At 44.8% G+C, this 25,420-nt stretch overlaps 1 protein-coding gene across 20 annotated transcripts in view; it reads left to right on the top strand.

The window, feature by feature from the left end:
* The window catches only part of EPHA5 (EPH receptor A5), a 395,151-nt gene that overhangs the window by 219,828 nt on the left and 149,903 nt on the right, over positions 1-25,420 (top strand). For all 20 annotated transcript variants that reach the window (XM_008173251.4, XM_005285713.5, XM_005285712.5 and 17 more), the window contains one exon: positions 18,514-18,638. In XM_008173251.4, coding sequence (XP_008171473.2) covers positions 18,514-18,638 — 125 coding nt within the window. The remainder of the gene's footprint in view (positions 1-18,513; positions 18,639-25,420) is intronic.

The raw sequence follows: 25,420 nt of genomic DNA, 5'->3' as shown, positions 1-25,420 counted from the left end.
TTTTCCAGTGCTTTAACCTTAATACCATCCCTCTTTGATGATGGGGCATCTTCAAGATTCAGGTGTGACAGACAAGCTCTTCTTCTTTCACTTGGCTCTAACGTAAAGCCTGGTCAACATGGTGAAATGTACATCTCCCCACCTCCTTGCTTTCAGAAGCCACTTCATTTTTATCCCATCCCTTATTCTGTGCAACCACCATCATAATTACAGATGTAGTCTCGTCCGAGGGACGTACAGCCCTCTCCAGGGCCCACTGAGTGCTGCCGAGAGTCTAGATTGGGCACTCTTCTCTGGAGAAGGAATGTGTAACATCTGCGGTGTGAGGAAGTGCCACAGTAGCGTAGGCAGCAAGGGATCTTAAGGGAACTCTTAAAACTAGACTCATACAGGGTCTGGTCTTGCATCATTAAAGCCAATGGGAGTTTTACCATTGATGTTAGTGAGAGAAGGATTGGGACCATAATGAAACATACTGCCATTAATCTAGCAGGCCTGCTGCAACGTCTCTCTTAATCCGTACCCCAAATGTTGAAAAGATTAATCTCGACTCCAGATGTATGAAATCAAAGGTGCAGAAACTCGCCCTGGCCATTCTGATAGTCCATTGTTGCTTGAGCACCTGTATTGTATTTTGACCTGCACTTAATTTGCTAATGAGTTACATTTTAACAGCTGGTATTAGAACGTATGCTTGCAAGGGCCACCAGGTACCATGGGAATTGAAAGCTGTTATCGAAAAGCTAAATAACGAATATCCTGTAGGTGGTCTGCCTTGCTATGGGCTAATGCAATACTGCATTTGTGCTCCTATGAGCATTTATGTACTGGGATCAAGGAGAGAGTGATGGTACGAGGGGACGGAACACTATACTTACAAGACATCTCTCTGTTCCATAACTTGCTACAATTCTTGTTAAGTTGAAAAAAATGCTTTAAAATAAATGTGAATATTATCCATCAAATGTATAAAATAATAATAATCAAATTCTGTAACGCCTACGTCCTATGTCAGGGATCGGCAAGCTTTGGCACGTGGCCCACCAGGGTGGCAGGCCGGGCTGGTTTGTTTATCTGCCGCGTCTGCAGGTTCGGCCGATCGCGGCTCCCACTGGCCCCGGTTCGCTGCTCCAGGCCAATGGGGGCTGCGGGAAGCGGCGCTGGCCGAGGGACGTATGAGGGGAGGGGTAACATTCTCAAAGGTGCCTAGGTGACTTAGGAGCCGAAGTCTCACTGAAAGTCAAAGCAGCTTTTGGAAATGGGACTTTGGCTCCTAAGTAACTTAGGGTCTTCTGAGAATGTTACCTGACATGCAGAGTTCCCTTTGCATGCTCCTCTTCTGTTCCTGCACAAGCAGTGGTGAGCCTGCAAGACAACCTGGGCAAAGCTCCGCCCATGTTTTCAGAGTGGCAGGAGGGGCTGAACAGAGGGCAGCAGCTGGTGCTGAATTGCTATGGGAGCTGGCCACTGAAGAGGGGCATGGTAGGAGAACGGGCTGGTGAGCCTGGATAGTGGAAGCCGGGGCCTGAGCAGGCCATGTGGGAAGAGGCTAGCATGGAGTGATGACCTCAGCGGGTGATAGGAGTAGGCAGGAGGTAGGGTGAGGAGCGGAGATTGGTGCCAACCAGTTCAGCGGTCGCCCTGGGTGCTGCTGATGTGGTGGGGAGAGAGTTGGGGGAAAGGGCCACAGGAGGGGGGATGAGAGGTCAGAGGTACAGAGGCCAATGCAGGCAGCTGCTTCTAGTCAGAAATGGTGTTGTGGTAGGAGGCCTGCCATGCCATACCGTGTGGGCCATGGCAGATCCACTTGTGGCTGATTCATCTTAAAGCAGCATCCCGCACAGGAAATCAGTGTATTGCAGTAGCTGGCCCCTGGGAACAGAAAACAGCCCTGCCCACAGCCTTGTCCCAGGACCTCCTCCACATGTGGGTCTTGGGGGCACCATCCAGCTGAATGCTCCCGGTCAAATGACTCCGGTGTACAAATGGTCGTAGTATTGGGCCTTAAGATTTCAGAAAAAAAATGTACAAAAGTATCTGAGAAATGCTTTGAGAGCATGAAAATAGCATAGCAGGGCTACCCCTGTGTGGGCATTCCTTCATTTGTGGCATTCCTGGTAAGTGGGTGCTTTTAATATATTGACCATATTTGTTCAGCGTATGTATAATAGCTCCAGATAAGCCCTGGGAGAGCTGTGTGTGTGGCCAGCGTGTAGGGACTGTTTGCATGAATCCTCTGTGGAAATCATCAGTGAAGCCCTCCAGGTAAATGGTAGTAATAGTCTATGTGAACCATTTCTCCTGGCTGCTGGAGTGTCTCATTTCCAAACACATTCGGTCGCGTGGGAGTTCTCAGTGTCATTGGGAATCAGCACCTGGCCCAGTTTCTGTCCGGAGTATGCAGTAAGAATAGATTTCAGTGATGTCATTACTAATTAATTAGCCAGAGTTAGACACAAAACTCTGAAGCACCTGGCACCGGCCACTGTCGGAAGACAGGATACTGGGCCAGATGGACCATTAGTCTGACCCAGTATAGCCGTTCTTATGTTAACTACTGCTCTCGCTAGTATTGTTATTTATTACTGGGATGGTTGGAGCAGTGTTGCCAAGGCTCACGATTTTATCAGGAGTCTCATGATATCTGGTGTTTTTCTTAAAACCCCAGCACTTGGAGTCATGTGATTGTGAGAACTTCAGCTTTCATTGCTTTTAAAATGTAAATGTCTTGCTGCCGTGGTTGCAGAGTAGAGTTTGAAAACATGAACCCTAAAGGCTCAGTAACCAGAAGTTAATTTACAAGAACCGAGTATGTGTCATGAGTAAGCCAGTGTTAGGATTTTTGAGGGCCTTACTCAGGATTTTTCAATGCCTGGAGCTGTCTCCTAGCAGTAGGGAATTAAGATTGTTGCCCCAGTGTGCTAGGCACAGTATATACACACACACACTCTCTCTCTCTCTCTCTCTCTCTCTCTCTCTCTCTCTCCTACCCAAATGAACCTATAATTTAGGGCCCTGACCCTGCAAAGATGTATGCATATGCCTAACTTTATGCATTGTGAGCAATCCCATGTTGAGTCATTACACAGTGCCTAATGCATGTGCCTAAGTCCTTGCAGGATCAGGGCTGAAGTGTATTATTTATAAATACTTTTTAGAAGTAAGTTAAAAAATGGAGCATCGTGTTGTGAATTTGGAAACAAGTATGCCGCCAACCAAGCCAACGGGCCGGTGCGGGGGTTGGGGTGAAGCCATTGCCTCACCTAATGTTCTCCTCTCCCTATCCCATTGGGGTGCTGTGCAGCTCTCGGCAGCGTTTCATGGGCCATGCAACGTGGGGAGCATCTTACTGCTTTCCCAATGCCCATAACCCCCACGGAAGAGTTAGGCAGGACCGAGGCCTTCTCCTGCCAAGCTCACTGCTTTAGGGACTCTAAGTGATATTGCTTTGCCATTACTCTTTTACCTGGTGCTACCTCTCTCTGTCGGCTGTATCCGTATCTCTTGCCATGTGTTTACTGGAAAGGCCAGGAACGTCCTTTGATTTTGTGTGTGCACAGCTCCTAGCACAATAGGTACATCTACACAGCCTCCAACAGTGAGCCTCCCAACCCAGGTCGATAGACAAGGGCTCGCTCTGGTGCCCTAAAACTAGCTGCATAGACAGCACGTTGAAGTTGCGGCTGGGGTTGGAGCTCAGGCTCTGAAGCCGAAGGAGAGGAGAAGGATGTTTGCTGCTGCGGGCTGTGTAGACATAACCGTGGAGCTACAATCCCTGATGGGGGTCTCTAGGCACTACCGCCACTCAAATAATAATACCATCCTGTGGTCGAACTAGTGCATCAATTTGTGGCCCCATGTTTAAAATTCAGCTTAAATGATGTTCTGAACGAATAATGTTAGCCAGAGAGAACACATGGAAAAACCAGACAGGCTGCAGCTCTCCCATATACTGCTTCCCTTCACTCTGATTCTTTAAGGAGAAGCTGTGTGAAATCCCGGCTCCTTTGAAGCCAGTAGCAAAACTCCCGTTGACTTCAACGGAGCTGGGATTGCACTGGCCATCATTTAAGATCTAAGTGTCTAGCACTGCTTTAATTCAGATTAGGTCTGTGCTTTGATTAAGAGAAAGACATTGAACTTTAAACATTTCAAAGCTATGCTTTTTCTAATATCTTAACAATACATACATCAGTAAGTCATGGGAAAGCTCAATAAAATGAATCTATTTCATGGATGTATTTTTATAACACAAATTAAGGTATTAATGATTTGAGTAGTAATTTTGTAATATGTCTCCCATGCTGTTTTGTTTCAGTTGTACAGTGATAACTAAATATTACGACCAAACTATTTTATTAAATGGGTAGGACCCTACCAAATTCACAATCTATTTTGGTCAATTTCGTGGTCATAGGATTTTTAAAAATCATAAATTTCATGATTTCAGCTATTTGAATCTGGAATTTCACAGTGTTGTAATTGTAGGGCTCCTGACCCACAAAGGAGTTGGGTTGTCATATTGTAGAGGGGGTTGCGATACAGCTACCGATACTTCTGCTGCTGCTAGCGGCGGTGCTGCCTTCAGAGCTGAGCAGCTGGAGAGCGGCGGCTGCTGGCCGGGAGCCCAGCTCTGAAGCCAGAGCCGCCACCAGCAGCAGTACAGAAGTAAGGATGGTATATATGGAATTGCCACCCTTGCTTCTGCGCTGCTGCTGACGGGGCGTTGCCTTCAGAGCTGGGCACCCGGCCAACAGCTGCCGCTCTCCACCCACCCAGCTCTGAAGTCAGTGCAGAAGTAAGGGTGGCAATACCACTACCCCCCTACAATAACTTTGTGACCCTCCTGTAACTCAAGACCCCCAATTTGAGAAACACTGATCTCTCCCGCGAAATCTGTATAGTATAGGGTAAAAGCACACAAAAGACCAGATTTCACAGTGGGAGACCAGATTTCATGGTCTGTGATGCGTTTTTCATGGCCGTGAATTTGGTAGGGCCCTATAATTGGGTCTGCAGCAAAAAGCAATTAGATCTTCGTAGATGATTTGGTTGTAGTTTGGTAGTAGTCCTACAATAGAAAGTAGTTAGTTTCTATGAAATTCTGTGTAGCAAAATATATATATTTTTTATTTTATTTTAAGCGTAGAGCTAAATTCTTCCCGATGGTCATTCCATGCAATTTCATTGGAGTCGGTGGGTTGCGTGGTGTGAAAGTCAGCACAGAACTAGAGGGTGTCTTTACAATGGAGGCATGGTCTTGTTAGAGCACTAGACTGATGTACATGAGATCTGGTTTCAATTCCTAGTTCAACCACAGGTTTTCTGGGTGGCCCGTGTCACTTACGGCCAGATCTTCAGACATGCTCAGGGCTGTTGAGAGCATTTGGAGCTGCTGAGAGCTGAGCTTTTTTGGAAACTCTAGCTCTGAATCTCTCTCCTTGGCCTAGTTTCCCATCCGTAAAGGAGGATAATAATACCTCTTTTCTCTGCCATGTCAGTTTAGGCCCTGAGCTTGCAAAGATTTACATATCTGCTTAACTTTGATCAAAGTTTGATTAACTTGAATCCAGCCATAAGCAACAGTGCATAAAGTTGAACCCATGAGTAAGTCTTTGCAAGACTGGACCCTCTGTGTATGTCTACACCACCAGTGAAGGTGGGACTGTAGTGCGGGTAAGAGTAACTGTCCTAGCTTTCCCTTAGCTGGGGCAGGTAGTAGTGAAGAAATGGTGGCATAGGCTAGCTGCCCCAGTACAATCCTGACAGGTATCAGGCCACTAGCCCATGCCATGGTCCATGCTGCTGCATCTTCACTGCCATTATTACAAGTGCTAGCTAGACTAAAACTGGCATACACCTCCATTTGCAATGTAGACGTACCCTTAGACTGCAAACTCTTCAAGCAGGGAATGTCTCTTCCTGTGCATCCATACAGCACCTAGCACAGTGAGGTCCCAATCTCGACTGGCTCTGAAAGCGCTGCTGTAATATAAAAAAGAAGAAAAATAAGTCCCATGGTGTCAAGCGACTTCGTAAACTGTTATTATTGGAATGAGAGAGTGAAGCTTTAATTTTGACTTAAAAAGCTCAAACCTTATCTGCAGGGGATTTGCTGTCACTTAAAAACAAAAGGATGTTGGTGCTCGTAACACAGTCCTGTCTGTCTATTGTAATCCATGTAGCTTTTCCCAGCCATCTCTAGGATAGCATAGGGGAAGTAAAGTGGTGGGGCGTGACCTCATGAAAGACAACAGGGATCTCCAATGGAAGAGAGAAGAACCAAACCCCGTTTCTCTGTCTCCATGTGCCATGGGCTTGGATTGATTCAAAAACCCCATATGGTCCAGAGGTGCAGATTCCTGGTGGGCTCTGCGCCCCGTGATCTGAGCTGCCTCCTGCTTCATCTTGGTGTCTGCTTCATGGAGTGTGACGAGCCGTCCCCGGGCCTGAGCTGGTGAGTGTTCTGAGCCTAATGCGTCATCCCTGCAAGTGTGATGATAGGCCCATGCCAACCAGGGCCCAGCCAATCCACAACCAAGGGCCTGACCAGGTGCCCCCAAGGCAGGTATACAGGTTCCTAAGAGAAGCAGCCACTCCAGTCTGCTCAGTGATGCTATTTGGTGGGGAGAATTCCTAGCTGGCTGGTGGTTCTGCCAGACTTCTCTGCCTGTTCCTGCTCCAGCCTCAGCCATCATCCCCGTTCTGGCTAATAGCCTGACATGGAGCTGGCTTTAATTGTTAAAGCTCAGAAGAGTTGGTGTGGCAGCTACCTGAGAGAGACCCCTTCTCCTCAGGAAGGACTACAACAGCTAAGATTCATTGGGCTGCTTTCCTTAGTCATGCCCAGGACTACTGAGATGGGGAGCCCTGCTTCAGCGAGAGTCCTAGACTCCGGAACTGGCAACTCCCATTGGTTTGAGAGAACCTGAGTCTGTTGAATTTCAGGGCCTGTTGCAAGGGCCCTCTCTGTTTTTTGCGGCTTTCAGAGCAGGGGTGGGGGAGGGAAGCTGGAGGTCATTTATTTATGAACTCTGGCAGGTAGAAGGTCTAAGGAAATGACATCGTTTTATAGAGGATGTGTTCATGTTTTAATGTAAAAAGGTGAAGTTTTGCCCCTGTGTAGATGGCTAGCACAAAGAAGACCTTAGTCATTCAAGGAGCCCCATTGACTTAGGATGACTCAAATGTTACAGGAGTAGGACCCTATTTTGCATAATGTACAGAATTTAATCATGTGTGGTAATAGTCACCCCCTTCTAATGGGCAAGGGCGGGATCTCAAAATAGAGTTGCAGTGGCACCGAAGTGGTGTATCGTCCATGTGCATTTCACCTCAAGGACTAGATTCTCAAAAGTTCTCTCAGGCAACAGCTGATTGAGATGCTGGTGGGTTCTGAGCTCTTTTAAAAGCATGACCCCCGGTGCCTGAGGTAAAAGGATGGGCGTATTATTTAGCAATCCAAAGAGAGAAGACAATAAAGTCACTAACATTTTCCCCACCGTCCTTTTTAACTTCATATTTCTATTTTTCTAAACCATTATAATTAAAAACAAATAAATTCACTGCTGTGGGAAGCTTACTGTAATTTCTCATTACCTGGAAATATATGTTGTTTCATTCAAATTGAGCAACACTCACGTAGTTTTCAAATTCGGCAATAACTAAAGACCTTAAGGAAAAATCCAATAATGCCATTAATTAGAAACAGAATGAAAAATTGCAATAAACTAGGATATTGAAGTGTGGCCAGTATTAACTAGGAAACAAGTAACATTAATTTACCAATAGACTTTGCATTCCTTTTCTCCAGTTACAGCCACTCTCCTGTGCTACCCTGTGTTAATGATACGATGGTTTTTTTGGTTCTGTGATGACAGTGATGGATTTGATCTAATCTTAAGCATGAATCTGACTTTTGTGTCGTTTGGCGTGATTTCCGACTGCAAGGCAACATTGGCACGAGATCGAGGAAAGCATGCCAAGGTGTTTAGGAGGTTGAAATCCTAGACCCTCGCGTGTTTACACATACAGAAATGTAATCGGATTCAGTAAATTGCCGGCAGATATAAAACACTACTAAAATAAGCTAAGGTCCGTAGCATAGCTGCACGTACGGTACAGACCACTATGGGTTTCAATACTAAGACAGTAAGAGCAGAATCTTTTTCTTTGTTGATACTTTAATCTTCTTTTAAAAGGAAATTGAAGCCCAAGTCGTTGGAGAGCTGACAGCAAGGAGAAGTGGGGCCAGCTCCTCAGCTGGTGTAAATTGGCACGCCTCTATTGACTTGAGAGGAGCGTGATGATTTACTCCAAGTGACAATCTGGCCCCATGGAGATCAGGGGAGGATTGAGGGTCTTGGCTTGGGGAAAATAGCTTGCTTAGTGCAATGAGAATGAGCCGAACTTGTATTTTTCTCCCAGCCTTCCCTACTGGTTAATCTAAAGCTGCACCAGATGTGGGGTTGGGGGTGAGATGAAGAAACATTAGCTGCTGTCTGTGCCAAAGTGAAATATACAAAGGCAAAATTAATTGGGCCAGGGATAGCATTATCTAGAATATGACTTGTAGAGTCTGGATTAATTATTTTATCTTGATGCAGTGGTCATTTACCTGATAACATTAGTTTGTCTTAAAATACAATTAAGATTTTATTCCCATAAACTTTGTTGTACATTAGATGTTACTAAGGCTCCGTGCAGTACTTCTTGGATACTGTGTTTGGTGCCTCGCTGGCTAATTCAGTGCTAATGTCATTATAAAAGGTTGCAGAGGAAAAATGTTCTAAAAGGTCTTTTTCTTATGAAATCCTGTTCTGTAGTTATTCAGATGTGAATAATGATGGGTAATTGGCAGTGACTTTTATTTATTTAGTCTGGCCACTTAAAGCTATTAAGAAAATGTTACAAACAGCATAAAAAGTAAGACCAATTTTCTGAGATGTTATTTGGTTTATGATTAATTTTAGTGTCAGGAAAGCAAAATGTACATTAGCAATTTCACACCTTGTTACATTTTCTGTTTGTCTTCATCACGTGCATGATTGTTTTGGTGAACAGCAAACATAAATGCAAATGATGTCATCTCCCACTTTCATTTTGCGAATTTTGTTTGAAGTTAGCGTGAACGTGCAGATTCGCTTGTAAACAGCATCAGAAGGATATATTATTTGCATCCACTCCTTTGACATCAAGGCAAAGATTTAAATAAGAATTTCCTTCCTACCCACTCACCCCTCCGTGCAACATTTATTATAGTTTCTACACATCCTGAATTTTATACTCTAAATGGAACTTTTCAGTGGACGGGCTCCCTTTCATTAAAAGGATAATGCCCTTGTAGAACCAGTGACCTTTAAAAAGCAAGTTTCAATGTAATCCTTTTATTTTCCTGAGATCATATAGCACAGTATCCAGTTGCAGGCTTTTAAGATGGAATGATTGCAGACTTTGTCTGACGGCTCAGATTGAATTACATTTTGTTTGATAAAGAAAACTCTAAAATACTTAATACTTTCAGAACATTGTAACTTCAATGTATGGAGGATGCAGAGGAGCTGCGGCATCATTCCAGCACCACTGGGATTGATTAAATATACTTAATTGGTCTTTATCTCATGATTACACTTTAACACTTCTTAGGAAGAAGATCCACAATGGATGCAGATACTGCCTCTCTAATTTACTTTGGGAGTTCACTTACCCATTTTCTTATCTTGCTTCTCTTTCCCGGTAGAGTACAGCATTCTGCCTGGCTGCAGCTGAACATGCGGGCTACTTATGCAGCCGGAAATTAAAGTTTGTAAGCTTACAAAGTAAAGACAAATTGCAAAGTCAGAGCTTTGTCTTAAGGACAATATGGCATTAGAAGTGACAGGTTTACTGGGCTAGCTTGATTATCACCTCAAAAGTTTTTTTTCTCTTACTTAATTGGCCTCTCAGAGTTGGTAAGACAACTCCCACCTGTTTATGCTCTCTGTATGTGTGTATATATATCTCCTCAATATTTATTCCACTCTGTATGCATCCGAAGAAGTGGGCTGTAGTCCACGAAAGCTTATGCTCTAATAAATTTGTTAGTCTCTAAGGTGCCACAAGTACTCCTGTTCTTTTTTCATTAGAAGTGAGACACTCAAAGAAGTCAAAGTCTGCCCTGAGCCAGGTGGATCAGCAGGCAGGCAAGTCAGTTTCCATAGCCAATGGTACACAAGGAGGTGATGTGGCTAGCATCACATCTGACTCCTTTTGGCTTCCCTAACCCCATGGACTGGGCCCTACTTTGAAGCTGGCCTTTCAGTGCAAGTCTCAAACCCATGACCTTTGGGATTGCAGTTGAGCACATTATCCACTTGGCATGCTCATGAGGTTTAATCCTGGCTCTTCCACTGGATTGCATGGCCTTGGGCAAGACGCTTCAACTCCACTTTTGTTTTCATATTATTAAAATAGAGATAAACATACCCTCCCTCCCCCCTCCCAGTGTCATGGTGAGGATTAGTGTTTGCACAGTAATTTGAACATACTTATTACTATACCCATGCAATGTTTATTTTTCTCTATAATTGGACAGGGCTGGTACATTTTCTGTTACACATGTTCTCAGAAAGGAGATTGGTGTACTGATTTCTGTGCTATAGGAGATGTACTGAACTGCCTTTAAGATCTTAGCGGGAGATTTTCCAAAGTGTTGATGGGATTGACGAGCACAAGCTGCATTGTTTTAATGGGACTTGCACTCCTAAATCTCTTTGACAAATTAGAAAATCTACCGCATAGCAAATGAAAGGTCTTTTATCTGGTAAAGCATTCCTGATGCTAAGTCGCTTCTAATGAGGTTTTGTCTTCTGATGGAAGGCTTGAGATCCATGGACACAGAAAAAAGAGCTGAAATTCAGCTGAGCTGCAGAACATGCCCTGTAAAGCTTATGGTCTGATGTTTCCCTGATTCGTTAGGGTTAGGGTACAAACTCAAGAAATAATCTCAGATTTCTCTCTCTTTTATTTTTAAACATATGTTCCACAGCCTTCCTTTTTGTGACGGTAACTTTGAAAGTGCAAAGCAGCGTAAAGGGACATAAACACGTCGCAAAGGTTACAGTCTCTTAAAGATCACATTGGCTACTCCTGATGCCCTTTGAGACTCTATAGGCACAGCCCTTGATCCCCAGATCTGGGGAGAAGCCGAGAGAAGAAAAGTAAAGAACGAGTTATGTTTTGGCCCAGTTGTTTCCAAACACACCATTTCCCAAAGGAAGGTGTTGATTGTGTGACCAGCTCCTCGATGGCTGAGGAGACAGCTTGGCCTCCTTAAGCTCTCAATTTCATGTGGATCATGAGAGGAGCTTGCTCTGAGCAACTTCTTCCTGTTGTGTGAGAATTCACCACTTCCCTCTCTCTATTGGCTAATATTTCCCCTCAACACACACACACACCTCACATGTCACATTCACATGTCTGAGTCTGATACGTCACACCCTGTCACTCACATGTCGGGGGGAGGAGGGAGATCAGTATCAACGGAGATTCCTGTGTGATGATGTAAATCCGTCAACAGAACAGCACTAGCCATAATGTGGCTGCATAAGAGTTTATGAGGAAGGATTCTTCCCCCCCCTTCCCCTCCATGCCTTGTGCATCTGTGTTGGGGCTGTCCAGATCAGAGCTGCTGGGGGCTGGGCGGGGACTGCAAGCCAGATGGGCTGTCAAGGAAGCAAGTGGATAGAGAGGAAGGAAGAGTAGACAAAACCATGGCATCTCCCTCCTCTCTCCCCTTTCCATGCCTGGCTGGTGGCACAAAGACAGGGAGTAGCCTGCACCCTGAAAACAGCTGTAGTAAATTACTCCTCCATTCCCCATGCAGCCCAGGTCCTCTGGGAGGTATTGTGCTTCTCGGAGTTCCAGCTTCTGAGGTGCTTGGATGGATAATACACAAGCTAGCCCTAGGGGTGAGAGCCAGCATAAGCCCCACTTGCACAAGCAGAAGAGTCCTATTTAACTCAAGGGAGGCACTCTCATGTGTCAGAGGTGGGGGGTCTCATCACTTGAATTCTTTAAATCAAAATGGGATGCTGTAGGTCAACCATCAGATATGGGCTTGATGTAAATGGTGACATTCTATAGCTTGGTTATGCAGGAGGTCAGAGTGAATGATGATAGTGGTCCTTTCTGGTCTTAGAATCAATTTAACTGTTTACAGGTTCAAGGCCTTTCACACCTCTCTGGCTTATACCCCCTCAGCAGTTCAATTCTGGGCACCCTGGAGTGTGTGCTGTGACTGTGAAGCTGAGGTCTGCTCTTCAGAAAAGACCCATGCGGGCAAGAGTAGTACTCTACAGTGTCCTCAGAAAGCCAAAAGGGTGAGAGATTAGTAAACAGCAGGTGAATATGTTTACCTGGAAGAGGTTCAGATTTAGGGTCCTGATTTTAAAACACAAGCTTGCCAACGGTGTCCAGTCCAGGAATAAACATTTGGAAGATTTCCCATATTCCTTCTGGCTGAAGATCAGAGTTGGCAAAATGAGTTTGTTTGTTGTCTTCGTTATTTAACTGGGATTTTTTTTTTTTTTGGTAGCGTGTCAATTAGTTCCTCTTGCATACAAAAAGTAATATTTTTATGGTTCAGTGAAATTTTGGAAGATAAAATATGTTTGAATTGAGGATTATCATTTGTACAGCAAACGCAAAATGCTATTTGTTTGATGGGCAGCGGGGAGCGATGCAGAGCTGAATGGAGAAGATACGCAATCTCAGCTACAAAAGAAAGGATGGTATGGTGGGTAGGATGCCAGCTTCAGGTGAAGCAGGGTGGAAAGGTTCAATTCACTGCTCTGCCTTGGGCAAGTCACATAGTCTTTGCATATGTTACGCCCTGATGGGTAAAATGGGGTAAGTGTCATCCTCCTACTTCACAGGGGTGTTGTGAGGATAAATGCATTGTTGTGTGAGGTGCTCAAATACTGTGGTAATGGAAAAAGAACAGGAGTACTTGTGGCACCTTAGAGACTAACAAATTTATTTGAGCATAAGCTTTTGTGGGCTACAGCCCACTTCATCGGATGCATAGACATACAACAAGAAGCTTTATATACATACAGAGAACATGAAAAGGTGGAAGTAGCCATACCAACTTTAAGAGGTCAATCAATTGAGATGAGCTATGGAGTTCATATAGGTACCTACAAAACAATGAGGAGTCTTATAGGTACCTAGACAGACGTATGTTGCCCCGATGCTCTCATATCTCCTCGTTGTCATTTTTAGACCTGTGGGATTTGCCATCGATTTGAAAAACACTGGCATTATTTAGCTTGTGCATCATCGTTCGCTTTCTGGCTCCCTTCCGAATTTCTATCAGTGATCCCTGGAGACCGCTACAGCCCCAGTCAGCTCTGCGCAGACGCCCCAAGGACTCAGGAGAGCAATAAAAGCACCACGTTTTATTTTCCACAGGACATTCTGCGAGGGAACCGGCAGCAGTTGTAAAAAGCGTAACTTTAAAAGTTGTTTAGGTCTCTGAGTTGACAATGAACCATCAGATATATTTGCAATGCACGTGTGAGCTGGAAAGATAGCAAATTGCCTGGGAAGGCTGAATAGTAAAATTATATAGTTCCTTTAATTCTGCAGGTTCTCAAAGGCCAGCACAAAGTCCAATATACAAACCGTACACTGGGCTTGCTGCCTAGCGGTCACCATTAAAACCGTTACAATTTCCATTTGCAAGGAATTGACGTTACTGTGGCATCCAGGGTATCATCTCAGCAATGTTAATTAGAAAAACAAGGAAATGGTAAAGATTCTAACGGCAGCCATGGTGTTCAGCACTGACGTTTAGCTGCCTTGGGAGCAACGGATGGAGTGATTTTAACCAGTGCGCAGTAGTGCCTATGCTAGCACAGGGCACGGGCTCTTTCTGCCAGGACACTGTCTGCATTGCAATAGAAAAACCCGCAGCAGTGAGTCTCCGAGCCCACGTCAGCTGACTAGGCGAAAAATAGCAATGTAGACATTCGGCTCAGGCTGGAGCCCACGCTCTGAAACACTGGGAGGGGGGAGGGTCTCAGCGCTTAGGCTGCCACCTGTGTCCTGTGAGCCCAAGTCAGGTGATCTGGGCTCTGAGATTTGCTGCTGCGGGGTTTTCGATTGCAGCGCATGCAGGCATACCCTAAGTCAGTACTGACTAATGAGCCAAGTGACTTATTGAATGCCAACCCCATTTCCTGCCACCCCTAGGTGACAGCTGCAGGGCAGCCCAAAGGGGCTGGAGTGGACCCAAGAATCAGCCTCCACGTGCTTCGCTAGCATCCCAGCGCAGCACGCTGCCCTGTTGGTGTCTCCGGGTTTATCTTCGCTGCAGTGTTACCTGGAGGGATAACTTACGTGTTGCTGCTAACCTGACTCCTTTCCACACACACCCATCTCTAGCTTGACTGAAGGGAAGCTTTAAACTCAAGTTACCCTGACCCTTTGCGGGGTACAAGTTGCAGCTGGAGCGCTGCTGGTGCAGGGAGGACGACGCTTCTCTGTACTACTAATACAATCACCGTGCTGCCGGTGTGGCTGCCGTCACTCAGGCTAGACTAACAGGGAGAAGCCTTCCTAGCTTGATCTAACAGTGCAGTAAAGACAAGCCCCGAGTGCATTCCTGGAGACATCCCAAACTTGCCCATTGTTTCTGGAGCTGTTCTGGACAGAGACCCTACGATGTCCCCTACAGAGGCAAATGTAGTGAGGATGAAAATATATGAAAAAATAGAACTTAAATGATCAGGAACCATGTATCCATCCCAACGGCCTGCGAGCAAAGCCAGAGAACACACTGTCTCAGTAACCACACGGCAGTAAAGCAGACTCGGATACAGGGGAGACGGCTGTGTTATAAAGTTTGAGGTTAGCTAGCTACAACAGGTGGATCAGCAGACAGGTCGATAGAGGTGTTCCCTGGCTTGAAATAACACCAATCATTTTGAAAAATAAGGCACGGTCGCACCGTGCTGACTTTCCTTCCACATGCGGCGTTGACAGCAAATTTAAACTCCAAACAAACGCTGATTTTTAAAGTACTTCAGTGGCCTCCAGGGGTGTGAAATTTCCTTGAATTATTATCTACACTGAACAACACTGCCAACCCCTAGCTGCCCCCAGCACCTGCTACCCCCAGTCCTGATGCCCGCACTGGTGGGGAGCTCTGGCAGAGGTACTGTGCCCACATTGACTTGCCCTGCTGCAAATTCTCTCTCTCCTCCCGCGCCCTGCCATCTGCCTGGCCATGCAGCAGTACTCCTCCTCTCTCATAGACTCCTGGGCTGACTTGTGTGTCACTTCTGATGCCTCTGAGCACCCGCCTCCACACTCTGGATCTCGCCAGTTGCTAGAGCTGGTTAGATAATGGGATGGATTTTCTTTGTGAACATTGTGTGAAACGAACGCCCTCCCTTTTCCTTTTCCTTTGGAAACCGTTGAATTTTGACAATCTCTCCTGCTCTGCCTTACCCAGCCTCTTAGCTTGTCAGCCCTTCTCACTCTCTTCCTCCTAATGCTTCCAGCTGACTCTCCTTTGCCTTCCCATCTGATCTGCCACAGCCTTCTTCCTACCCTTCCTCTAAAGCAGAGGCGGGCAAACTATGGCCCGTGGGCCCGTCCTGCCCGGCCCCCAAGCTCCTGGCCGGGGCGGCTAGCCCGGCCCCTTCCCCCGCTGTTCCCCTTCCCCTGCTGCCAGCGCAATGCTCTGGGCGGTGGGGCTGTGAGCTCCTGGGGCAATGAAGCTGAAGAGCCTGGCCTGACCCGGTGCTCTGTGCTGCATGGTGACGGTGGCGTGGCCCGGCTCCAGCCACCAGTTCTCCAGGGAGCGCGGTAAGGGGGCAGGGAGCAGGGGGGTTGGATAGAGGGCAGGGAAGTTTGGTGGTGGTCGGGGGCGGGGGTGTGGATAGGGCAGGGTTTCCGGTGGGGGGGAGAGGGAGTGGGGGCCGGGCCACGACCGCCTCCCCTAACCGGCCCTCCATACAATTTACGAAACCCGTTGTGGCCCTCAGGCCAAAAAGTTTGCCCATCCCTGCTCTAAAGGCTGTATGGCTGTGCGTCTTGCGCTGCTCCTCTCCCTGGCATCACCGACACAGACAAGCATTATAGACTAACACAGAGACGCGTCACAGCCCCACTTCAGGCAACCGAGCAGTCCTGAGATCCTCTTCTGAACATTTCAATACGTTGTAAAGTGAATTCCTTCGCGGTGACAGGAAGCTTGCAGTATGTAAGCTCATTGCCACCAGGAGCAGGCTGTGGGTTTGGTATGGGAGCTGCTGCTGTAGTTTATAGCTTAGCATTGTGCTAAACAGTGGTGCTGGAACAATTTGTATAGTGGGGGTGCTGAGATACATTGAACCAAACTGTATATAATGGAAGCCACTTCAAGCCAGGGGGTGCAGCAGCACCCCTATTTCCAGCACGTGTGGTGCTGAATTGGAGTCTTCTTATGTTGGTGGTTTTGGTCCAGATCTTCAGCTGTTGAAAATCGATGTAACTCCATTTGCTTCAATGGAGCTATGTCAAATCATGCCAGGTGAGGATGTGACTTTTATTTTAAAAGGGTTCCCTGCCCTGGTTTAATTTGAGCTCCTCCTGTGCATTTTATCAGAACATATTTATTTAAAGCTTTATGTAAATTACCGCATAACAATTCTTTGAAAACAACGCTAAGTTTTTGTAACAGCAGCTGGACTGAGACCACAGTTCAGAATTCATCAGAAATCACCAATGGGATCAGTGCCTCACTTAGTGAAAATCACATCGTTCCATTGAGGCCAAAGGCCCAGATGCCAACCCCACTCGTTACGCCTTTCCAGCAGGATTGGGAACCATTAATAACAACTCTCTGAGTACGGTTATCCAGCCAGTTATGCACCCACCTTATAGTAGCCCCATCTAATTTGTATTTGCCTAGTTTATCGATAAGAATATCATGCCCATCTATAAAAAGGGAAATAAAAACAACCCAGGTAACTACAGACCAGTTAGTTTAACTTCTGTGCCAGGGAAGATAATGGAGCAAGTAATTAAGGAAATCATCTGCAAACACTTGGAAGGTGGTAAGGTGATAGGGAACAGCCAGCATGGATTTGTGAAGAACAAATCATGTCAAACCAATCTGATAGCTTTCTTTGATAGAATAACGAGCCTTGTGGATAAGGGTGAAGCGGTGGATGTGGTATACCTAGACTTTAGTAAGGCATTTGATACGGTCTCGCATGATATTCTTATCGATAAACTAGGCAAATACAAATTAGATGGGGCTACTATAAGGTGGGTGCATAACTGGCTGGATAACCGTACTCAGAGAGTTGTTATTAATGGTTCCCAATCCTGCTGGAAAGGCGTAACGAGTGGGGTTCCGCAGGGGTCTGTTTTGGGACCGGCTCTGTTCAATATCTTCATCAACGACTTAGATATTGGCATAGAAAGTACGCTTATTAAGTTTGCGGATGATACCAAACTGGGAGGGATTGCAACTACTTTGGAGGACAGGGTCATAATTCAAAATGATCTGGACAAATTGGAGAAATGGTCTGAGTTAAACAGGATGAAGTTTAACAAAGACAAATGCAAAGTGCTCCACTTAGGAAGGAAAAATCAATTTCACACATACAGAATGGGAAAAGACTGTCTAGGAAGGAGTACGGCAGAAAGGGATCTAGGGGTTATAGTGGACCACAAGCTAAATATGAGTCAACAGTGTGATGCTGTTGCAAAAAAAGCAAACATGATTCTGGGATGCATTAACAGGTGTGTTGTGAGCAAGACACGAGAAGTCATTCTTCCGCTCTACTCTGCTCTGGTTAGGCCTCAGCTGGAGTATTGTGTCCAGTTCTGGGCGCCGCATTTTAAAAAAGATGTGGAGAAATTGGAAAGGGTCCAAAGAAGAGCAACAAGAATGATTAAAGGTCTTGAGAACATGACCTATGAAGGAAGGCTGAAAGAACTGGGTTTGTTTACTTTGGAGAAGAGAAGACTGAGAGGGGACATGATAGCAGTTTACAGGTATCTAAAAGGGTGTCATGAGGAGGAGGGAGAGAACTTGTTCACCTTAGCCTCTAAGGATAGAACCAGAAACAATGGGTTTAAATTGCAGCAAGGGAGGTCTAGGTTGGACATTAGGAAAAAGTTCCTAACTGTCAGGGTGGTTAAACACTGGAATAAATTGCCTAGGGAGGTTGTGGAATCTCCGTCTCTGGAGATATTTAAGAGTAGGTTAGATAAATGTCTATCAGGGATGGTCTAGACAGTATTTGGTCCTGCCATGCGGGCAGGGGACTGGACTCGATGACCTCTCGAGGTCCCTTCCAGTCCTATAATCTATGATTCTATGATATAAATCCACATTGAAGTCAGCGTACACTACACTGATTTACATCAGTGGACTATACGTAGTAGCATATGCAATGTTGAATTTAAATTAGGAAACAAGATACCGTCCCACTAACTATCATCTTGTTTTGTTTTTCTCTTGTCTTGCAGCACCGTCTCCAATCAGTATTGTGAAAAAAGGAAAGATAGCTAAAAATAGCATCTCCCTTTCCTGGCAGGAGCCGGATCGACCCAACGGCATCATCCTGGAGTATGAAATCAAATATTTTGAAAAGGTGTGACTGACTGATTGCAAAGCATCCTAAGTACCTTCTCTTTGCTGTCCTTCTCTTTTAGTTATAATTATCCTATGCGTGGAAGGGAATGAAGCAATTTTATGCATAAATCAATGTCAGATTGATTCTGCAGTAAATGATTAGGAAGACTTGAAATGTGTGTGTTGTTTTCCATTAGTGTGCCACTTCAGTTGAACAAATACATTAAAACTGCATGTCAGTTTCATCTCCAGTCTTATCACATTAAATTAAAGTATACTAATTTGTTATGAATCAAAGGAGCTTGGGAACTAGCATCCGTCTTCTCACTCAGAGCATCGGGCAATCCCCAGTCTTTTAATTTTACACTTCAGCATTGATTCCCGTGCTCATCGAACCGTCTGCCAGGGCATGTTGGTGTTCTGATTGTGTCTCTGCAATAGGTGGTGGTGGTTACGATTTATTTGCATTATGGTAGCACCTAGGAGCTCCAGGACACCAGGACCCAGGACACCATTGTGGTAGGCATGGTACAAAGTCAGAACAAAAAGAGTCCCTGCCCCAAGGGACTTCCAGTGTAGGGGGCCACACCCTGAAGCCCCAGGCAGTCTTCCTTCAGGCAGAGTTCTTGCTGAAGTCCATAGGAGGCTTGTCAGAGTAAGGACAGAAGATTGACCTTGGACAAGTTCCTTCCTCTCTCTCTTCCTCTGTTTCCCCTTCCTCACTTCATCTGTCTTGTTCGTTTAGAGCGTGAGCAGGGGCAGGGACTGTCTCTTGTGGGGTGTGTGTGTGTACATAGGGCCTGGCACGATGGGGCCCTGCTCTGGCTGGGAGCATCTAGGCACTATGGTAATATACAAAACACTTAAAAATGGGGAGTGTCATTGCACCACGTAGGCATGTCCTCATCCTTGGGGCAGAGCGGAGCTGCCATGCTCCAAGGAGAGCACCAGGCAGCTTCCAGTCTCAGAAAGGCAGGATGTCTGCTGATAGAAGCAGCATCCCCACAACCCTCTCTTTCATGGGGTGCAACCTACTACCTTACGCAAGCAGGCCAGCTCAGTTTTCCAGTGCAACAGAGGGAGTGACCCAGAGCACAGGGCCTTCAAATCTGCTTGCATTGGCCTGGGCAGCACAAGGTGGGGAAGGTTCATTTGTGCTCTGCGCCCACATGAAGGCCAGCCAGAATCTGGTCCTGAGTAGGGACGTCGGTACCTGGCCCAAGACATTTAGGGACAAGTTGTGCCCCCGGAAGTGCATGCAGCTCCCATTGACTTCAGTTGGAATTGCTTCCCTAGGTCTGAGGGCAGAATTTTAGCCCTGGGTCTTCAAAATAAACAGTGGCTCAAGGTGCTAAGAATCAGGACAACTTTCCATGTCATTCGGGACAGGCACATTCGTTTGGATAAAGTCAGCACCCCCTGAGTGTTTGTCCAAATCTCCAACTGGAACCTTTTTGTGCTTTCCAGAAAGTTTGGGATGTTTGTTTTCTTTTGCATAGTCCTCTTGTTCCAGTGCCTCTGGGCCCCGATAAACCCACTGAGCAAGGCTTTTCTGGTGCTTCTTACCTGGCTGGAATAGGATATATCTCACATCTCCCAAGGACGCTGGGTTTGATGAAACTCCTAGCCCGGTTTTCTAAACACAAAGCATTTGGATAAACTACAAATGAGCGTCTGAACTTGTCAGCGTTGAGCCAAATTGGACGTTTGATTCTTTTGCTATTAGCACTTCACTGCTCACAATACATACACAACACCTTGTGTCCCACCCAGAGTGCCAGTACCAGCCACCCACCTGCCCCCAAATGCCATTTATCCAGGACAGATTGCTTGGGGAAGGATGACAATATTGTAGGTTCACGGGGCTCAATCCTCAGCTGTGCTAAGTTTACATTCAGTGAGGCTCAGGAGTTCTGGCAGGGAAAGAGGGTGAATCTAAGTTTCGGCTGGAAAAAAAGATTCTGGGGCACTGCAGGTGCTAACAGAAACTTGCTTCCAAGAGGAATACTTCCACAGTTCAGAGGAAGAGGCTTTTTCACCTTGTGACATGTTAGCCTAGGAGGAAGGGAAGTAGCCAGTATTGTTGACAAGCGAATAAGGATGGGTTCTGTGGAGCAGAAGGGGAGGGGAATGAGGAGTTCGGAAGGGCAGAACCAAGTCCAGATGTCTGAGATGGAAATCTGTTCATCCAGACAGACAGACAGACAGTAGATTTTGGCTCCCAGAAATGTTGACCAGAGAGTAGGGTAACAGTGTGGCCTCATGGACCAAGCACTGGACTGGGACTCAGGAGGTCTGAGTTTTGTTTCTGGCTCCGCCACTGGTCTGCTGGGTGACCTTGGGCAAGTCATTTCCCCTCTTTGTGCTTCAGTTTTCCCATTTGTAAAAAGGGGATCGTAATACTACCTTCCTTTGTAAAACATTTTGAGATCTACTGGTGAAAAGTGCTATATAATAGGTATTATTACCATATTTTTCATCATCCCTCTCACCTGGTTTGACCAATCCAATTGCATTTGGCCATCAAATGAATAAAATGTTTAACAAAGTAATATTTGTACACATTTGATTAGTTCATAAGTGTCAAACCTCTTTTACACAATGTTATTTATTCTTTACTTTTTTAAAAAATTAAGACATTACAATAAACAGTATAACAAATACAATTGTGTAAATGATGTGTGAGAGTTATGCACCCAAGCCAAGATTTTCAAAAGTGACTAGTGATTTTGGATGCACAACCTGGGACACCTTAAAAGGGTCCAGTTTGCAAAAAATGCTGTGCACCCAACCTCTGAAAATCAGGACCTTTAAAAGTGTCTCAAGTTAAGAATCCAAAAATTGAAGCACTCAAAATCACTAGTTACTTTTGGAAATCTTGACCATGCTATATAGTAATTTTCAAGGCTGTGTGAGATTTACAATTCCTAGAAACAACAACAGGAGTTAATCATATAAAATATAATCCTATTAATTGCTGAATGTCCTCAATTCCCAAAGAAGTCAACAAGTGCTGAGGGTGCCTGGCCTCCGAGCTGGTTGGAAAATTAGGGAGGGGGGTTTCCCATGGAAAATTCCAACTATTTGGTGAAATAATCTAAAAAAAAAAAAGTTTTGATTCTGAAATGCCCCTTTTGTGGGAGTTGTAGTTCAGGTTCCTCACTCTCCCATTCTTTTCTATAGGCCAGGCTCCTTGGTCAGACTACATCTCCCATGATGCACCACAGTCTCCCCTCTGATACATCAAGGGAGCCCCTGGCCATGGTGAATCATGGGAGATAAAGTCTGGCTGGGGAGCTCAGCCCACAGAGGAGAAGAGGGGACAAGAGGAAACCAAACTACAACTCCAATGAGGCACCATGGTAAATAGCCAAATAAAAATATTTCAGTTTTCATCTGAAAAAAAATATTTTGGTTTTGGGGCATTTTTTTTTTTAATGAAAAATCAAAACTTTCCGCAGAAAGCACTTTTCACCAAAAAAAAAAACAAAACCTTTAGTTGAAAACCCAGTTTTCTGTTGAAAAAAAAAAATTAACAGAAAAATTGAGACCAGTCCTACTCAGCTCCTTCCAGGATTGGGTCCTTAATCCCTTGGAAAAGACTTGATTCATTTTAGAGCCGTGTATGCGAAATGTATGCCCACTGCTGAATTTGGATGGTTAGTGAAATAGAACGTAAGAATGTATCACACAAGAGAAGCCTTGTAATTGTGGTTATATTTCTCAAATTGCGTAAATTACATTAGATGAATGCAGAAAGCTGTGTTTAGAGAACAGTAAAACCAAGAAGGTTGGCCTTTAACCCTTTCACTGATTGGTCTCCAGCAAACCAGTTGTGCTGCCATTGTCCACAGAATCTATGCAGTGTGAGGCCATAGCTGATACAGTGAGCTGCACAACGGTTCCCCCCGCCCTCGCTCCCTCCCACCCTAGAGATCCCTAGGACATTCAGCAACCGTCAGTCAAGTAACAGTGAAATATGCCAAAGTTTCTTAAAGACGTAGGCACAACAGGGTGCGGCAATGATGTAGTTAGCGTGCTTAGAACATAGTTTTCACCCAGAAAGCCCTTGGCTGATACTGATGCCTACTGCATCTTTGGAATTCCTTTAACAGAGCTTCAGGTGAACGGATGTTTGCTCTGTTTTTTTCAAAAAGATTCAAGTCAGTTGTTCCCATAAAAGGAGAGAACAATGTTTTATTCTGGGCGCTAATACACTGCATTGAAAATAAACCGGTTAGTTCACAACTACAATGTAGTTCATGTGCCAAAACACCCAAAGTCATGTTTTCAGTATAAAATAACTCATTTTTTTTATTATCTCCACCCCCTTCCCCAATGAACCTCTCAGGGACAGATTTTCTAAAGCACTCAACATGCACAAGTGGGGTCACATTTTCGCTCAGTACCCAGTGGTTTTCAGTGAAAGCTTAAGGGTGCTGAAACCTTTCGAAAAGCTGACTCTCAGTTTAATTTGTCCATATGTGCCAGCCCAGGTTTCTCCCTTTGTCCTGGATTACTTTATAAGGCATGCAACGGGCAGTCGGAACATCGGGCTGGATTGTACTGTTGGGTATAGCTCTTCTCTGGGGCAGAGCGGGGCTGGCACATGCTACGGGAAACTCTGGGGAGGGATTGTGTCTCAACTTCACAGGGCTGCCAGGGGGTGTACAATGCACTTCAAGAGGGGACCCAATACCACTGCTCCAGTGAGTCCAAGTAACACTGACATTGCAGAGAGAGAAGACTTTCGGTTGATCAATTTCTTTTGATTTAGGCATAGTTCCAGGAAAGATTTGCTCTGAAGTATTATTCACCTTCTTTGTCTCCATATTCAGTAGATGAAGTGCTTTACGATTTGTGTGCACATTTGAAGTGTCCCTATTATTTTTGAAGTGTTGATTGAAATTGAACTTTCCTCGGCATTGGAAATGTAGCTATTTCAAAATGGTGATATTGTGATGAGATATGAAGCAAGGAACTAGAATTTGTCTTTGCTTGAAATAAACAACCATTCATTCTTTTGTTACATTGCTCACAAACGTTACGCTGCGGTACATTTTGCACTTGCCGTTGACTAGACTAGGGTAAATTATCTCCAATGATTTAACCTACTATCATTACTATTAATGACGAGCCAGTAATTAACAATGAAAAATGCAGGATTATTTTTTTCTTTTGTTGTGTTTGCAAATTGTCTTTAAATAGATCACAACAGTTTTATTCAAATTATTCTCAAATGTCTTCATCAAATAGTTCTTAGTCTGCAAATCGTTCATAAGTAGCTGTTGCAACCTTTCATAGTTCACACTGTCTTGGTCATTGACATAAGTCACGTGGTGTTGTTTCTGTTATCTGATTGGGGCACTGAATCCACAACATACTTAAGCATGTGCTTAGCTTTCCACATGTGTGTAGTCCCATTGACTTCAAAGGGAGTATGGAGAAGCTTAAAGTGAGGTATGTGTCTAAATGCCTTGCTGAATTGGAGGCTAGGTTTTCATGTAACTAAACAATATAAATGTGAATTATAAAACTGAATATATAGTTTGAAATTTGCTTTTGGCTAATATTGAAGCTTGGTATTTTCAATAATAAAGCGCATGCACTCGAAAGTTTGCAGAAAGCAAACACGAATGAGTTGTGAATGTAATCGGATTGAAATGCAAGTCAGAATTTGAACTAATATTAACATCCCATTTCCCCCACTATTCATTCAGCTAATTGCTATGTCATCCTTAGCACTTCTCGTTTGTCATTAACTTAATTTGCATTCTCTTGCCAGACAGCCCTGTACAATAATAAATTAAGAAAGCATGTCCCCATGTTATAAGAATGATTTGTCTTGAGAGTCGGAGAAAATTAAGGCTCGAATCACTTTCTTTTAAAAGAAATCACGTCCTAAAAGTAAACAGAACAGCTTTTTCCATTTTTGGTCCAACCCAGACCCATTAGCCGGGCAGGCAAATTTCCCATGGTTTAATTAGAAAATGGAGTACCATAAATTTGGAGTTTTCTGGTGATCACTCGGGACTTGGGTGCTTGATCCACAGCTCATTAAAGTCAGTGGGTCTGGTGGACTGTCTCCCTCAGCCCAGGAAGGACTAATACCATGTCCAAAGTCTGCCCAGCCTTTCTTTCAAGGCACTGTTGTCTTCTTTGAACATCAGACTCAGAAAGTAACACCAAGCAAAGCTATTCCCTGAACAGGCTGCAGGGACCTAGAAGCCATTCCTTACCCATGCCCTGCTCCCTCTCTTAGGCCCAGCCATAGGAGTGCACCACTTCCTCCCACAACTCCCTCATACTTGCTGGCATTTGCACTCACTTGATCGGTCACAGGTGAGGCTCAGACCAACTCCCCTTAAAGGTCAGCCATCCTGTGACAGACGCCCATTGACTTCAAGTGACTTTGGGTCAGACCTTAAAAGATCTGCCTCGAAATCATGTGTTTATCTTAAAATGCCATTATGGAGAGCTGAAGGGAGATAGTGATTACAAAACAAAACTGTTTTCAACGCTGTTGCCCTTAATTTACATGATCGGATGCTGATTGTTTAGTAAGTAAATATTTCTAGCAGCAATTACCAGACATTTGAGTCCGATGTTAAATCAAAGATGACCACAAACTGCTCATTTACACTAAAAACTTATTTACATGCAGAATTATTTCAGCAAATTTATTTAAGGGTCCTTACCACACACACAAAAGTGTGTGTGTCGTTATATCTGTATATAATATGTGTGTGTGTGTGTATGTGTGTGTAGATATCTATATCTATTTGTTTTTTAGTATTTTTG

This window comes from Chrysemys picta, chromosome 5 (genome assembly GCF_011386835.1).
Source record: "Chrysemys picta bellii isolate R12L10 chromosome 5, ASM1138683v2, whole genome shotgun sequence".
Classification (NCBI taxonomy): Eukaryota; Metazoa; Chordata; order Testudines; family Emydidae; genus Chrysemys; species Chrysemys picta.
This window is presented reverse-complemented; position numbering and strand designations above follow the sequence as displayed.